This window comes from Elephantulus edwardii, unplaced genomic scaffold (assembly GCF_000299155.1).
Source record: "Elephantulus edwardii isolate Elephantulus edwardi_28Jun2011 unplaced genomic scaffold, EleEdw1.0 scaffold00074, whole genome shotgun sequence".
In the NCBI taxonomy this organism is placed as follows: domain Eukaryota; kingdom Metazoa; phylum Chordata; class Mammalia; order Macroscelidea; family Macroscelididae; genus Elephantulus; species Elephantulus edwardii.
The window spans coordinates 3,780,458-3,796,005 of record NW_006399824.1 but is presented as its reverse complement, the minus strand read 5'-3'; the positions used below and the strand labels follow the sequence as shown (position 1 = coordinate 3,796,005).

At 48.3% G+C, this 15,548-nt stretch overlaps 1 protein-coding gene across 6 annotated transcripts in view; it reads left to right on the top strand.

The window, feature by feature from the left end:
• The window catches only part of COL13A1 (collagen, type XIII, alpha 1), a 197,571-nt gene that overhangs the window by 17,458 nt on the left and 164,565 nt on the right, over positions 1 to 15,548 (top strand). For all 6 annotated transcript variants that reach the window (XM_006888990.1, XM_006888991.1, XM_006888988.1 and 3 more), the window contains exon 2: positions 191 to 260. In XM_006888990.1, coding sequence (XP_006889052.1) covers positions 191 to 260 — 70 coding nt within the window. The remainder of the gene's footprint in view (positions 1 to 190; positions 261 to 15,548) is intronic.

The following is a 15,548-nucleotide window of genomic DNA, read 5'->3' as shown; positions in this document are numbered from 1 at the left end:
TCTTATTACCTCGACTTGGTGGCCAGTTGAAGGCCATTGACTGCTTGCCTTTGATCCAGGAGAATCCTCCTGCTGATGCCCCCCTCCTCCACCGCCCACCCCAGACCCTGTGTGGCCTCTTCCCCGGGGCCCTCCCCCTTGGCTTGGTTTACAGCTCTCCCTGACAGCTCCTCTCTGTCTTCTCGTACAGAAATGGAAGTTCCACTCGCGGCAGCGCCGGGAGGCCCTGAACACGCCTACGGGATGTAACTGCCCACCAGGTAAGAGGCCCTGCAGGTTTTGAAGCGGAAGCATTCCTGGGAGGAGACCCCACCACAGGGACACCTCAGAGAGGTGATCAGGCCACAACCCTGAACAGGGCGTAATCTTTCATTTGAAATATGGTGATGATAATATTGATGCTGTTTACCTTCCATCTACTCACCGATTGACAATCCATCCATCCATCCATCCATCCATTAATTATTCTATCCCCATACCTCTCCATTCGTTCATCCCCTTTCATCCCTTCCTTTTTTCCATTCTTCTCCCCTTCCCTCCATCCATCTGCCCCTTCATCCATTTATCAACTCTGCTATCTATCTATCTATCTATCTATCTATCTATCCATCCATCGGTCCATCTGTCATCTATCTTTCATCTATCTATCATCCACCCATCCATCCATCATTCATCTCTTCTACCAGCCTGATCCTGTGTGCATATCAGATGACAGCTATGGGTATATCCTGCACAGTGTGCAGAGTCAAAGGGGAGATAGGGCAAGGACCTTGTTTATCACACCCACTATTGCATCTTCAGCCCTGCCTTCTCAGAGCAGGCTTTCAAAAGTGTCTCTTGATGAATTATTCCATCAGTAAGATCGGTTTGTGTCCCAGCTGGATAATTCCGGATTGTGAATGTGCACTGCACCATATCTAGGGCAAACACACATGAACACACAAAGCACACAGGAATAAAGGAATCTGAAGCTAAAGGCTGAGGACGACGACGTGGTGTAATAACGTCTCCAGTCTGCATTCAGGTCCTGCTTTTGCTGTTGATAAGCCCTGTAATGGGCAGATCACTTAGCAAGGATGTCTGTCCTGTTGCTCTCTGCTCTCTATCATACTCCCACTACCTCCACTGTGGCTATTCTACTGTGTAATAGATGTGTTCTGAGTACATGCCCAGTGCTGGACACCATGCCGGAGGTACACTTTAATTGTACTGTACACCGTTCATAACATTAATAAGCTACTGGACTCCTTACCATTGATATTAAGCTAAAAGAATTATAGATGAGTGTCACTGTTTCCTAGAACAGCAAGAATTGTATGAGAAGGAATCTATGAAAGAAAAAAAAAGATTAAGGGTCAGATAGTGAAACTGTAGTCTGTTCTACTACAATAGTGGACACCTGACATGCACTGATCAAACCCCAGGGGACTGTACAACACAAAGAGTGAGCTCCAACATGAGCTCTGGACTTTTAGATTCATATATTGTGTTGGTGTTTATTCGTCAATTGTAATGAAAATTTGAATGCAAAACGTTAATAGAAATGTTGTGCAGGAAGAGAAAGGTAGGTGGGAACTGGCTATGGTCTTTGCACAATTTCTCTGTAGCCTTTAAAAACACCGAGCCATCAAGATTGCCCATTGAAGTAAATGCCAAGGGTTTTGCCCTGCTCTGAGTCTGTGTTGCCAAGAGTGAGGTCCCCTTGATTGCAGCTGAGTAGCCGTTGGAATAAAGAGACCCTGGTCAACCTCACCCCAGTGCCCAAGTCAGGAAGAGACAGATGTTCAGCATATGGATGGAGGATGGAGGGACCATATTCCACCAGCGAGTGAATGGGCCGAGGAGGGAGTCACAGTTCAGGGATGAGGCCCTGGGACAGGCTGAGGCCCTGAAGGAATCCAGCCAATCTCTCTTCCAGAAGGTCATGTAGGTTAATTAAAAAGGTGTCCAAAAACCCTGGGAAGCTCCCTCCTCCCTCTGGGCCTGGGACAGGGGCTCTGAGACCTGGGAAAGCTTTCTGGAGAGGACCACCAGGATTAATGAGATGAGATGTGATGAGATGAAGTTGAGGGTGGGTGGGGGCTGGGGCAGAGTGACCATGTGCTTCAGTTCCTGGGACCATAATTGTGCTCATTACCCTCTGGCTGTAATAGGTTCCCACTCAAGTGTAGGAGGTTGGTAAGAGCAGGAGATTTGGAGGCATGGAAGGTGTAGATCTGAGCCCTACCTCTTTCCCTACCTTCAAGATGTCTCAATTACCCTTTCTATGTCTCAGAGAACTCTGGTGGTATTGTCCTTAAAGAGCTGGGATGTTAACCCAAAGGCGGGACCTTTCTCATAGTTTGAATCAACCAGTGAGTGGTGCAATCCCCTTCCGTGGATTTACAGCCTTGGGGAATCTCCAGAAGGGTCAGCTAAGAATTAGTTCCTCGTACATGGCAAGTTGGTCTGCATGCTTCTGTTGTTTGGTCTGGAAAACGGGGATGCTACACACACTCAGAAACTCCAATTTTGCCTGATTCTTAGCAAGTGTTACTATTATTGTTGTTTTTTTCCTCAACTACCTCTTTGCCTGAAAGTCAATAGCAAACATCACTTCCTGGTGTTAAGGGCAGCATGGCCTCAAAAGGCAAGAGGCTTGCACATTCCATCCTTGTCTGACTTGGGAGCCACAACAGCTGCCTGATGTCCTTGTCCCTCTGGCCACAGAGAGGACACCTGACAAACATCTCAATGCTGTGCTTCAGAAAGTCAGGCCCAGGTGGTCCTGGGAAGTCTGAGAGTCAGGTGGCAGGAGGGAAGGTAGGATTTGACAAAAGGCTTCCTGTCCTCACTTCTGGGCCCTGGGGTGGGGCCCAGCAGAAGGTGAGGAGAGTGATGTGAAGAGCATGAAATGTCCAGCAGTGGAAGGAGGGAGACTGAGACGAGAACAGGCTCAAAGCAGGTCTTCTGTGGGGGATGGGGAAAGAAGAAGCCATTGGGACAAGGCGGCCAGCCAAGCAGAGGACAGAGTGCAGAGGCTCTGGGGATGACTGCCTCACGGCTGCCTCACAGTGTAAAGGAAGTTTCTGGAGAGCACCATGACCTAATGCATAGGTCAGAAGAGTTGTCACCCTTCTTATTAGTTGTAAATTGTAATCCTTGTAATTAATTGGAAAACTGATTGAGATCAAGTTGGAACCAACTCGTGACCCTCCTTTAGATTGTCTGGGCTTGTAAACTGCATGACAGGAGATTCCCCATCTTTCTCCTGTGGAGCTGCTGGTGGATTTGAACTGAGAGGTGTCACTTTTGGGTCAGCAGCATATCTCCTCCCTGTGGACTACACCACCAGAGTGCTCCGGGTTGCTGCTGCTGCTACTGTTATTGTTGGGTACCATCGAGTTGAGTATGATTCATAGGGACCCTATGAACAAAAGTTCTGAACCCAGTCCTGTCCTGCGCCATCCTCACACTTCCTGACACACAAGAGCCCATTGCAGTAGTCACCATGTCAATCCACTGGTTGAGGATCTTCCTCTCCTACGCAACCCAACGGATATGTCTTGGAGAGGGTGCAACCAGAGAGCTCTTTGGAGACAAGAATGATGAGGCTTCGCCTCACATACTTTGGGCATATTGCTAGGAGGCGCTATTCCTTGATGTTGGGAAGAGTGGAGGGTTGCTGTTGAGTTAACTCTAATTCATAGTGGCCCTGTTAATTAAAAATAGAATGTCCCAGAATGTCTTCAAGGCTGTGGCCTCTCTGAAGACGATCACCACACCTTTCTTCCGTGGTATCCTGAACGAATTTGAACTGCCAGCCTTTCAATCAGCAGTCTAGCACTTAACCATCTAGGGACTATGAATCAGGGGATAACACCAAATAATATAAAGAGATGGCCTCAAAGTGGAGCAGGAAGGATAAGGGGCCAGAAATGTTGTCTCAGCTCTTTGGAGAGACAGACAGAGCATAGAGGGATCTCAGAGCATGGAATCCTGGAATAACTATGTGTCCCAGATGGATGAAGCCTGCTAGACTCCAGGGTGTGCCTCACTGTGCCCAAACTGTGGCTTCTCACCTGTAGTGAAATGTATTCCTGTGGAGGAAAGACAAAGTGCACCTGGCACATAGTGGCTCAGTCAAGAGGCAGCTATCTTTAGCAATTATTGTCACTGCCCACTGACTAAGCCACTGTAAGTGCCAGGTGCAGTACTAAACACTCTATGTCAATTAGTGGCCTTCTCAGAACACTGACCATAAACAGAGTGGAGAGCTGACCTTCTGAAATGTTTGCAGAGCCAAGATTCTTAACGAAGACACCTCTTTCATTCCTGCACCTAAATCCTGCATCTCTGTTTATTTTCTTGGGGGCAGAGTTTATAAACTACTTTATGAACAGCTTTAATCCCCCAGGTACTTGTGGAGGGAAGCAGACCTTGGCAAAGGACTGCATTATTCATTTTTGTCATATCAGCAGCCCCTAACATGGTGCTTGCACATAGTAGATGCTCAATAAATTCCTATCAGCCATCATACGGTTGGGTTCTTTCTCCTGTTCCCTGTCTACTAGCCAGTTGGTTTCTCGCCACCTCCCACCACCCTGAGTCTTGTCGGATGCTCAACTTGCCACTGTTGGAACACAACAAATAAACACACACTCTTCCTGCCCACTGTGGCCGGCTGGGATCGGAGCCGAGAGCCCCAGCCTCATGCCTGCCCCCAGCTCGCCTCTGTGGCCAGTTGGGCTGAGGCTGCAGTTACTTCTGCGGTGGGTGTGTTCTTCCTCGTGGCAGCCTGGGGCCCCTGGGAGGCACCCAAAGGCCTTGAGACACATAATAATCTTGGGAAGAAACCTACCTCCTTCCCTTCCTCTGTTGGCTATCGCCAGGATCCTCCCAGGATCCTCCCTGCTCCAAAATAGTCATCCCCTGGCTGAGGTCTGGCTACATCCTGCTTCTTGGCTCTGCACCGTTTGCTGGTGGAGCAATGGGCCTGCAGGTCTCGAGTTGAGTGGCGAAGGTCAAGTCTCATCAGATGCTACAATAGCCAGAAGTTCAGAGTAGGTGTGGACCCTTCGCAGAGTCTAAGGACTGCGGAGACTGAGAAGGGCCTTGGGAACCTATATGCTGGGGACCTCCCAGGCCACTTGAAAAGAATACAAAGATCAGGGAAATTCTCCCATGTTCTGTCCCTGTCTTATTAAGAAATGAGGAGCCAAACTATATAGGCTCCAGACGGCGAGGAAATAGCTACTTCAGGTCAGCCACGCTAGGGCTGGGTGGGGCAGGCCCTTTGTCAAGCCCAGGGTGGGTCCCACACACACATACACAGAGAGGGAACCATGGCCAGCAGGGCACTGGAGCAAGTCACAGCCCTGCCTGGGCCGCATCTCCATACAGAAGGTGAGGCCAGGGCAGAGCACTGACCGCCAGGCCTAGAGCGGTTTCAGCTGCAGTAGTAGGAGCTAGGGATTGATAAGGGCCAGCCTGTGCTCGCTGGATTAGGGGATTGTGGGAGGGGGAAACAGCACTGCCGAAATATCCAGTCTGCTTCACAGTCTGCTTGGAGGAAATGCAACCAGAGTGCTCCTTAGAGACAAGGGTGGTGGAACTTTGTCTCACAAACTTTCTGTATGTTGTAAAGAGATGCCAATCCTTCAGGAAAGACGTTATGCTTAGAAGAGTAGAGGGCCAGCAAAAGAGAGGAAGACCCTCAACGAGATGGATTAACACAGTGCCTACAACAGTGGGCTTGAGCATGGCAGGGATCATGAAGATGGTGTCGGTTAGGGCAAAGTTCCAATCTGTTGGGGGGCACTATGGGTTATCGTTGACTTGACAGCACCGACCAATAACAATATGTGAAAGGTGAAGGGGCCTGGTGGCACAGTGATTAAGTGCTCAGCTTCAAACCGACTGGGTGGTTGCTCACACCCTGGTTGGTAGCAGCCAGTCCACAGTCTGCTTCTGTGTTGCTGTGTGCTGTCAAGTTGATTTCAACACACAGTAATCCCATAGAATAGAGCAGAACTGCCCCGTAGGAGTCCCTAGACGGAAATCCTCACAGGAGCGTGTTGTTATATACCGTCAAGTCAGAACCAACTCATAGCTGCTGCCCCTTCAACAGGTTTCAGATCACACTGGACGTGATTGTCCATCTTTCTCCCAGGAAGTAGCTAGTGAATTTGCATAAATTGTCTTCGAGTTGGCTATGCAGCTCCTTACCCATTAGGCCCCCAGCACTCTGTATAGGAGGATACCTAATCTTTTTCTTGTGTGAAGTGACTGGTGGGTTCAAAAGCTGACTTAGTAGTCCAGTGTTTAACCAGTGTATCACCAGGACTTGCTGTCCATGAAGATTACTATACCCTAACCATGTTCATTAACATAACACCATAACAAAAGACCCCCAAAATGCAGGGACTTTAGCAAGATAGTACTGTTCATCCTCCCTTCTCTGCAGGCTGTAGGAGAGCAGCCCAGGGTGGGCCAGTGATTCTGTTATCTTCTTCATTCTCTTCCATTTATCAGCACTGACAGCTACTCAGGCTCATCATTCCATGACCAGCCCAAACCTTTAAGAGCAAAATATGAGGAAAATGACACTTTGCTCACATCTCTTTGGCCAGACCTTAGTTACATGGCCACCCTCAGGGCCAAGGGAATCCTGGCTATATTTTGAGCAGGGCAGCTGTACACACAGATAAGATCTAATAACTGTGGGAGGTGGGAGGACAAGCAGTCTGCATTCCAGGTCAAGGGGCAAAGGCTCTAAGGAGCAAGAAGAAAGCAGGTGTGGGAACTGCAAGCAGTATAGGCAAGATGGAGCACTGTAGTCATGATGAAGTGGAAAGAGATATCTACATCAAATTGCCAAGGACCAAGTCAAGGCCATTCAGCTGCTTCTCTGTTCAACGGAAAGCGTGTGGTTTCATCGTGAGTGTGATAGGTTAGTTGTGGCTGCTTGGGATACTCTGCTGAGTCCATTTCTAAGTCTGCTAAGCAGCGTTAGCAGAAAGTGTGGCAGTTGATTAATGATGTCTGCTAGGGGCACAAGAGTGGTAGGCAGCCGTACATATGCCTGGCTTTGGTATCCTCACAGATGTTAATGTCTGGAGAGCAGAGAGGAGGCCTAATCCAATTCATACTCTATAGTAATAAGTCTGATTCTGATTCTGTGTTTCTTTTGCCTGCTCCTGTGCTATTTATGTCCAAGTTGGAACTGCTATCCTGTGCCTGATTCTTTTAAATAGATGATGAGAACTGATGCCCACACATCCTGAACTTGTTACATTAGCTAGACTTCCCTTGTTTTCCTGGCACCAAGCTTTGCCCCTAACAGTCCCAAGACATTTACATGGGCAGGATGTGTGGTCAAGACTTTGGTCTCTGAGCTCTTCTCACTTCCCCTGTGCCACAGCAAAACAACCAAACCTACAACCCCCTCTCTTTGTGGTGCCCCTCAATTCAGACTTGCGCCAGGAGGGGAGAATTCTGACCATTGCATCCCTTGGTGCTATTCCCAAAGAAAAGGATGACAGAGCTCATGGTTATTTTAGGCAGAATATTTAAACGACAGAAACACTGTTTACAGGCACCTCAGAAACCCTACTTTCGATACAAATTAATTTATGGGTTACTCCTAGAGTTTGGACCAGTTTAGATTGGTTCAGTCATGGCCAGTGAAGTAAAAACAGAATAGATCCAAATTTTCAAAGTTTGGGTGATGCATTGCAATAAAAAGAATGGGAAAAGTATGTGCCAAAACTTTGGAATGTGAGATTCAGAAGAAGAATAGTGTGCCCTTTCAGTAGACTGAGGCCTGACTTTGCATTAGGACTGTGGAGACATTCAGAGTTGTGGAACTGGCCTCCATCTTTGAGCCAGCCACCATTGTTTCCACTCTGTCGGATAAGAGATTTGTTTGCCATGCAGCACAAACGGTACTCTTATTTACTGAGAAAGAGATTACTTTTCTAGCAGGCCTTTGATGCATAATTTTTCACTTTCCCGCTATTATCCTAGTTTGCCCATAAATTTAATATTGAGATTCATTCCAGTGTCACTTCATTGTCATGACTGAACCAAACCGGATTGATTTGAAACCCTGATTACTTCCTAGTTGTTTCTGGCTATTCCTTAAAATAGATTAGTGGTCATTGAGTCAGCTTTCACAGTGGCCTCATGTACAACAGCATGAAATGTCAGGGTTGGGGTGAGCCCTAATCTGATAACTTCCCCTTCATCAGAATACGAAATTTAGCAGCAAAGGCTACATGGGGTGAGGGGGAGGGGCAGTGGCCGTGTGAGGAGCTTGGAGTGTGGCTTGACACAAGAGCCAAGGAGTGTTATGGATTGGAAATAACCCATAGAAACAGGAAATAGCCAAGGAACTCCCCATCTCACCCAGAACATCCAGACACCACGGTCTGGCTGACTTTTTTAATTTGACTTATTGCCTCCAGAAAGAATGACTTTCTGTTGTTTTGAGCCATCTACCTTACTTGCTATGCATCAGAGAGCTGGACAATGACTAGGGATGATAGAAGGAGAATTGATGCCTTTGAGCTGTAGTGCTAGGGAAGAATATTGAGTATACTATGGACTGCTAGGAGAACAAACAGATTCATCCTAGAGAGGGTGATTTCAGGCTGCTCCTTGGAGGCAAGGATTCTGAAGCTTCGTCTGACATACTTTGGACATGTTGCAAGGAGGGACCAATCCTTGGAGAGGGATATCATGCTTGGGAGGGTGGAGAAACAGCACAAAAGAGGAAGACACTTGATGAGATGGATTGATTCAGTTATTAGGGTGATGCAGGTAGGTGTGTGAGAAACAATAAGATTGGCACAGAATAGAAAAAGGTTAGGGCTGTTGTACATAGGGTCGCTATGAGTCACAGGCAATTGATGGCACATAACAACCACCACCATATTATCATTTGTTGTGACAGCCCCAGGAAATCAGTACCACTGTGTGAGCAGACAGGTGAGATCTACCTAATGTTTAGTATGGCCAGAACCACCTCCTGGAACACATAATCGTCTTAAAATGAGAACTGCAAACAGACCAAGATGTGTAACCCTCTGGGTGCCTCCCATTGGTTATGCTCACAACCATTTGATTTCGATTTTGAAGGTACTTGATAGCATTTCCTGCTGTCAAACTCTTCCATGGACGTGTTGCCTTTGCTGGTTTTGAGGGAAGGGGGGATTATCATTATAACCCACCTGGAGACCCTTTGACTGTGCACCTGCAAGCATGCCAGTCATCCATAAAGAGTGCTTGACTGGAGCCAGTGTCTTTCTACACCTTTCCCAGCATTCTCAATCTCAGGGAATGTCCAGCATCTAAACCATGATCTCGGATAAGCCTTGACAGCACCCACATCCCATCAATCACCAGGCCTCACTGAGTCCATCTATCTCCTACCCCCAAACCCCATCTCTGCCATTACAAACTGCTGACGCCCACCATCACCTCCCCTTGTTTGCCACAGTATCCTCCAGCTGGGCTCCTCCAACCCCATCCCCCCACAGAATGCTAGTTTTCAAATGAATGCATCCTGGATGGTCCAAGCGGCTAACACACTCAGAAAGCTAACTGAAAGTAGGAGGTTCAAAGCCCCCTAGAGGCCCTCGAAGAGGGGCCTGCCCATCTACTTCCAAAGTAGTCAGTGATTGAACCGGTGAGTGTAGTCCTATCCTAACACGCAGGGTCACCATGAGCCAGAACTAACTCAATGCAACCAGTTTTTCATCTGGTTTTGTTTTTCCCAGTTAAAGCACGTTAGTGATTTTACCACCACCACAGTCCCTAACCTGTCCTGCTGTCCCACTCAGACCTCACCTCTTCACATTGTCCTTCCTGCATCTGAAGCCAGCTTCCCACTGCTCATCTGCAGGTCGCAGGACCCCATTTGGCACAGGGGGGCATCAGGTGAATAGAGCCCTGGCAGAAGTGTTGTGCTTTAAAAACCAACCAGCTGCTAGAGCTTGGACTGCCCTGTGCCTTCTGCAGCCCCAGCTCAAGCTGCCTGCTCACCCTGAGGGAGGGCTGATTCTTAGCTTGGGGAGAGCCCCAACACTAAGGAAGCCCCCCAGCCCAGCTGTTCCCCTTGCCCGGCTCACCAGGAGAGTCAGGTAGCTGGTGTGAGATGGGGCGCAGCTGCTGAGGGTAACAGGCAGACAGACTTCGAGAAAGCTCCACCATCTGCCCCTGCAGAAGCTTCTTTTCTCAAGGTGGCAGGGCTCTGATTTTAGCAACTCTGAGAATTCTCTGAAGTCCATTTCTTCCCCATTTCCTCCTGAAAGCACTTCCAGATCCCCAGCCTTCCTGACAGCACTGATAATGTGTTTCTCCTAGATCGGCTCTGATAACGCCTGGGTGGTCCCTAGAATTTGTGGAGAAATAAAAATAAGGAAATGGAAGGTTCCAGAAAGGCAGAGGGTGATGCCAAAAGAGCCTCAGGCTGGAAATCAGTGCCAGATCCTGAGGGATTCTGGGCTGGTTGCTGTCCTCTCTCTTGCCTTCAGTTTCCTCACTTGTACAATCATAAGCAACTTGCAAGAATGATTTGGCAGTCTGTTAAAATGAAGCAGAGCCCCAGTGGTGTAGTGCGTAAAGTGTCGTGTGAAGGCTGCTAACTGGAAGTTCAGCAGTTCAAATCCACCAGGTGCTTTGTGGGAGAAAGCTGATCAGTCTCCTCCCACAAAAAGATTGAGCAACAGCGGCTGAAACCTGGTGGAGGATCATTATGAGTTGCAATCAACTCAATGGCAGTGGGTTAAAGTGAAAAATTGCCTCCCATCAAGAAGTTCTATTCTTGCTCACAAGTAGAGAAATGTGCACATGTCCATTCAAAGAGTGGTGGTGTTTGATTCTTTGAACGCAAAAAAAGGAACTCTCGTCTCCCGTCAGTAGAGGAGTGGGTCTGCAGATGGTAGGATATCAAACTGTGTGTGTAACGTTCACTGGTAAACAGGCGAACAGACCTCCAGGTACACCATGGGAGACCTTCATCCTATTCAGAGGAAATAAAGTGCATTACGGATGAATATTTACAACATAACTCATAAATGTAAAGCCACACAAAATTCAGGAAGCATATGCAAAAGCAGTTAAGGTATAAAGAAATGCATGGGAATGCTAAAACACAGAATTCAGGCTGGTGAAACCCCAGGGCAAGTGAGGGATCGAGTGAAGACGACAGTGGGCTTGGCTGTCTTGGTACTTGTTAAACTGGAGGACTGTTAAAATGTATGATGGATATGGCAGGGCCATTATATTGTTGTTATTTTGGTAACAACTTTCTTGAGATATAATTCACATATTAAACAACTAATCCAGTTATTGTTATTGTTGTTGTTGTTATGTGCCGTTGAGTCGCCTGTGACTCATTGCGACCCTATGTACAACAGCCCTAAACCCTGCTCTATCCAGTGCCAGTCTTATCGTTTCTGAAACACTTACCCGCATTACCCCAGTCACTGAATCAGTCCATGTCATTGAGAGTCTTCCTTTCTTACCCTGTCCCTCCACCCTCCCAAACATGACGTCCCTCTCCAAGGACTTGTCCCTCCTTGCAACATACCCAATGAATGTCAGTCGAAGCTTCAGAATCCTTATCTCCAAGGAGCAGCCTGGTTTCACCCTCTCCAGACGAATTGCTCTCTTAGCTGTCCGTAGTATATTCAATACTCTTCTCCAACACCACAGCTCAAAGACATTAATTCTCCTTCTATCATCCCTAGTCAATGTCCAGCTCTCTGATGGAGAGAGAGCTTCCTTTGGAAGGACACAGTTTAATAGAGAGCAGTGAGCAGAAAGAATCCACAGGAAGTTTTCTTGAAGAAACAGTGTGACATGATCTATCTTGATGTTGAAGAATGACTTTAAGGCGGCTAGAATAGAGAGAAGGAGGCTGTGAGGGCACCACTGAGAGAAGGCATGGTGTGGTATAAGGAAGGGGCAAAGGGTGTGGTTGAGGGAGGACTCAAGCTGCTTTGGAGTTTGTGAGCCCAGGTCAACGATAATGATCACAGTGCATGTTTATACTAAGAAGTGACCTCACGTCTTATACGTAAAGTACCACGTGCTTTAAAACTGTTTTTGCTATTGAATTGATTCCAACTCATAGTGATTCTGTAGGACATGGAAGAACTGCGTCATGGGATTTCTAGGCTGAAATCAACAGATCTTTCTCTCATGAAGAGGCCAGTGGGTTTAAACTGATGACCTTTCTGTTAACAGCCTATTTGATAATTGATTTTATGAAGTACAGCCCTTAGTTACAAATCAACCCAACTAAAGTCTATCCTATAAAAAATTTGAGATGGTGCAATGGTTCATAGTGACAACAGAATGCTATTTTGTAAAACATTGTTACTATTATTACTGATGTGCTATTATACCAATATATTATATCAATTATATCATTACCTGGAAGTGTTACTTAGACATATTTAATGATAGTCTGTAGAGATTGTGCTACTTATTCAAAGCCACCTCTCTGGTGGTTCGAATCCACCACTCGCTCCATGGGAGAAAGGTGGACAGACTCCTCCCGAGTTATTTGCAGCCTCAGAAAAATCCTTTGGAGAGTCAGCTGTGAAATGGTTCAACTCGACAGCAAAGAGGGATACAAAACAAACATTTGGCTAATTGAACATTGCTGTTGTGCATTGTGGAGTTGGGACCAACCCTCTGGTGGTTATTCAGAGGCAGTAAATCTCAAGGGAAGAGATTGTCCAACTTTCTCCCTTAGGGGAGCTGGTGGATTCGAACCATGTGCTTTTGGGATTGCAGTGCAGCTTCTTACCACTAGGCTACCAAAGAGCATACCTAATCATACTTATCTCTGTCGTATGAATGAATTTGACTTAAAAACAGACACATTTGCCACCCTCTGTTCTCATCAGGCGCCCATGATGTAGCCGGTACCTGTTGCCATTGAGTTGACTTTGACTCCCAGTTCCCCACATATCAGGGTAGAACGGTGCTCCGTGGGGTTGTCAATGGCTGATTTTCAGTTGTGGGTTGCCAGGCCTTTCTTCCAAGGTGCTTCTTTTGGTTAGGAGCTGAATGCATTTACTGTTAGCACCACCCAGGGCCTCTGCTTAGAGGATGTATCTGTGGTTATCCTCATTCCAAAGAGGAAGAAACAGAAATTCAAAGATGTTAAAAAATTGCCCAAGGTCCTCCCCTAAGTGATAGAACCAGGATTCAAACCCAGGGCTTTGGTGTCACTCCTTCGCCCTCAGTGACAATTGAGAGCACAGGAGATAGAGTTGAGAGGAAGATACTCAGCTCCAACTTGGACATAGTGGGGGCTGCAGACGCCCCTGTGGTAGTGCTGAGGGCCTGGAAGGGCCTGTCCAGGCAGACCGCTGAGCATAGCGTCTGATCCTTTGCCCTAGGAAAGGAAGCCTTATCTCTAGCTGCTGGCCAGCCGGATGCCAGGGTCACTACTCAGGGCAGGGAGAGGGCTGGGGCACATCTTGCTGAGAACCAGCTGGAGACTTTCTGTCCCCTTCCTACTGAGACTCCCCCATGAGTCCAAGTCTGCGTGTACTGTGGAACCCCCTACCCTCTGTACTCAGGAAGGGTCCTACTCTGCTCTGGGGGTCCCAGGGACAGTTCATGACAGTGATGCAAAGGGCCATCAGGTGTAACTCTGGAGGAGAGGGCAGTCAGAAGGATTAGTTGTTGGAGCCAGCCTGCGCAGGTGGGTGTGGTCCTCAGTTCTGAATCCCGTTCCCTTGTCCACTCCCTCACTGGTCACCACACACCCAGCCTCTCTGCCAAGCTTAGGAACTCCCACCCCATGAGCATGACTATGCGCTTTACACATCCCCCTTCCATCCTCCCAATACCTCTTTGAGTTCAGTGCTCACATCACCCCATGCTCCATATGAGATAACTGAGGCACAGAAGTTGCTCAAGAATACAACGTTAGGAAGGGATCAACTGAGCACTAAAGCAACGCAGGTATTGCCCTGTGCATGTCCAGGAAACTGAGGCAGCCGCCGTCATGCTCATCATGGTGTGTTGGGTAAGACTGGAAGTGTTATGTAATAAAACCCAACATTGATTATGTGCTCATTCTGCGTCTGGCACTGTATGTGCTTTACTTCATAGAATCTCAATAATTACTTTAAGTGACAGGTCCTGTCAGATCTATGCTACATGTGAAAAGGCTGAGGCATGAAGATGCTATGTGATGGAACCGAGGTAACAAAGCTAGCCTGTGCCCTGGCACCAGAATTTAAACTCAGGTGGTCTGACTCCAGGGGCATCAGCCTTGGAACAAGTACAGATGGACGCTTCTTGGAAGACGAGATGGTGAGACAGGCCCACTTACATGGGACCGTCATCAGGAAAGACCATTTGTGGAATGAGGACATGATGAGAATAAGTGTACACAAAGCAATTGCTGTAAGAGGTAGAGTGACAAGGTGCCCATAGGGGTGGGCTCACATGTACCAGCGACTGTGAGGGGAGATCGGGACCAGGTGTTTTATACAGAAGGTTCCCCTGTGTTTGAACTGAGGTAACAGTGGCTCATGTGGAGACTGACGTCAGAGAACCGGAGCTGTGTGAGGTATAAGCCCCACACTCTCTTTTCTTCTATTTCCTCACTCACTCCATTAACATACTCTGGGCAGTGGCTCTTGCAAAGCCCTGTCCTCAGGAGAGAGAGAGGAGCCCACGGCCCAGACAAGTGTAGCAGTCAAGTGCCACTACAGGGAGTACCTCGGTCTTGGGTGGGGCCAGTGCAGATGACATCCTGAATGGGTCCCTGTCCTCTGGGAACCCAGTCCCTGTTGGGTCGGTCTCAGGAAGTCAGGGATCCTAAACCCAGAACACAGATGGTGAACTGCAGTTTAGGAAGAGGCCTTCACAACTGGGCTTTGGCCCTAGACACTGGACAGGGGATAAGAAGGGCCCGTAGCCTCGTCACTTGGCCAGAAACAGGAGAAATCACCACACCCCAAGCAGAGAGGTGCAAACCTAGCTGGCAGGGATGTCACAGAGGCGTGGTGGATGCCGGGAGAGAGGAGACAGATGACCTGGGGTCAGGCCTCCAGTTGAGATTGGCCCCTGGGATGGCCTGGCCCCGCCTGCTCATTCTTTCCAGCTCGCTTCATTTCGTCCCACTCCTCCAGCCTGTGCCATCTGTCCACTTGCTGCAGGTATGCTGGCCAGGCCTTGTGGGGCTGTAGGAAACAGGCAGTCCAGTCCCACGCCTGGTGGCCCCAGAGCCCAGCTGGCAAGACACGGCATAGCTCCTACCCTGGCACAAGGGCCAAACAAGGGTAGAGGGTGCCAGCCGGCCCTGCCTGCGCCTTTAAATCATCTCAGCAGGGAGGAAATGCCAAGAGCCAGTGTGGCATAGAGCCACAGGAGAGTGCCAGCCGGCTGCCATGTGTCAGCAGATGCCCGCACCCCACATAGCATGTGAGCTTGTCACAGGCATTCTGGCACACTTGGGACAGGGAGCAGGGGCCAGGTCCCAGGCATCTTGGGGCAGCATGTACAGGCAAGGTGGTAGTGTGGCCCCCCAG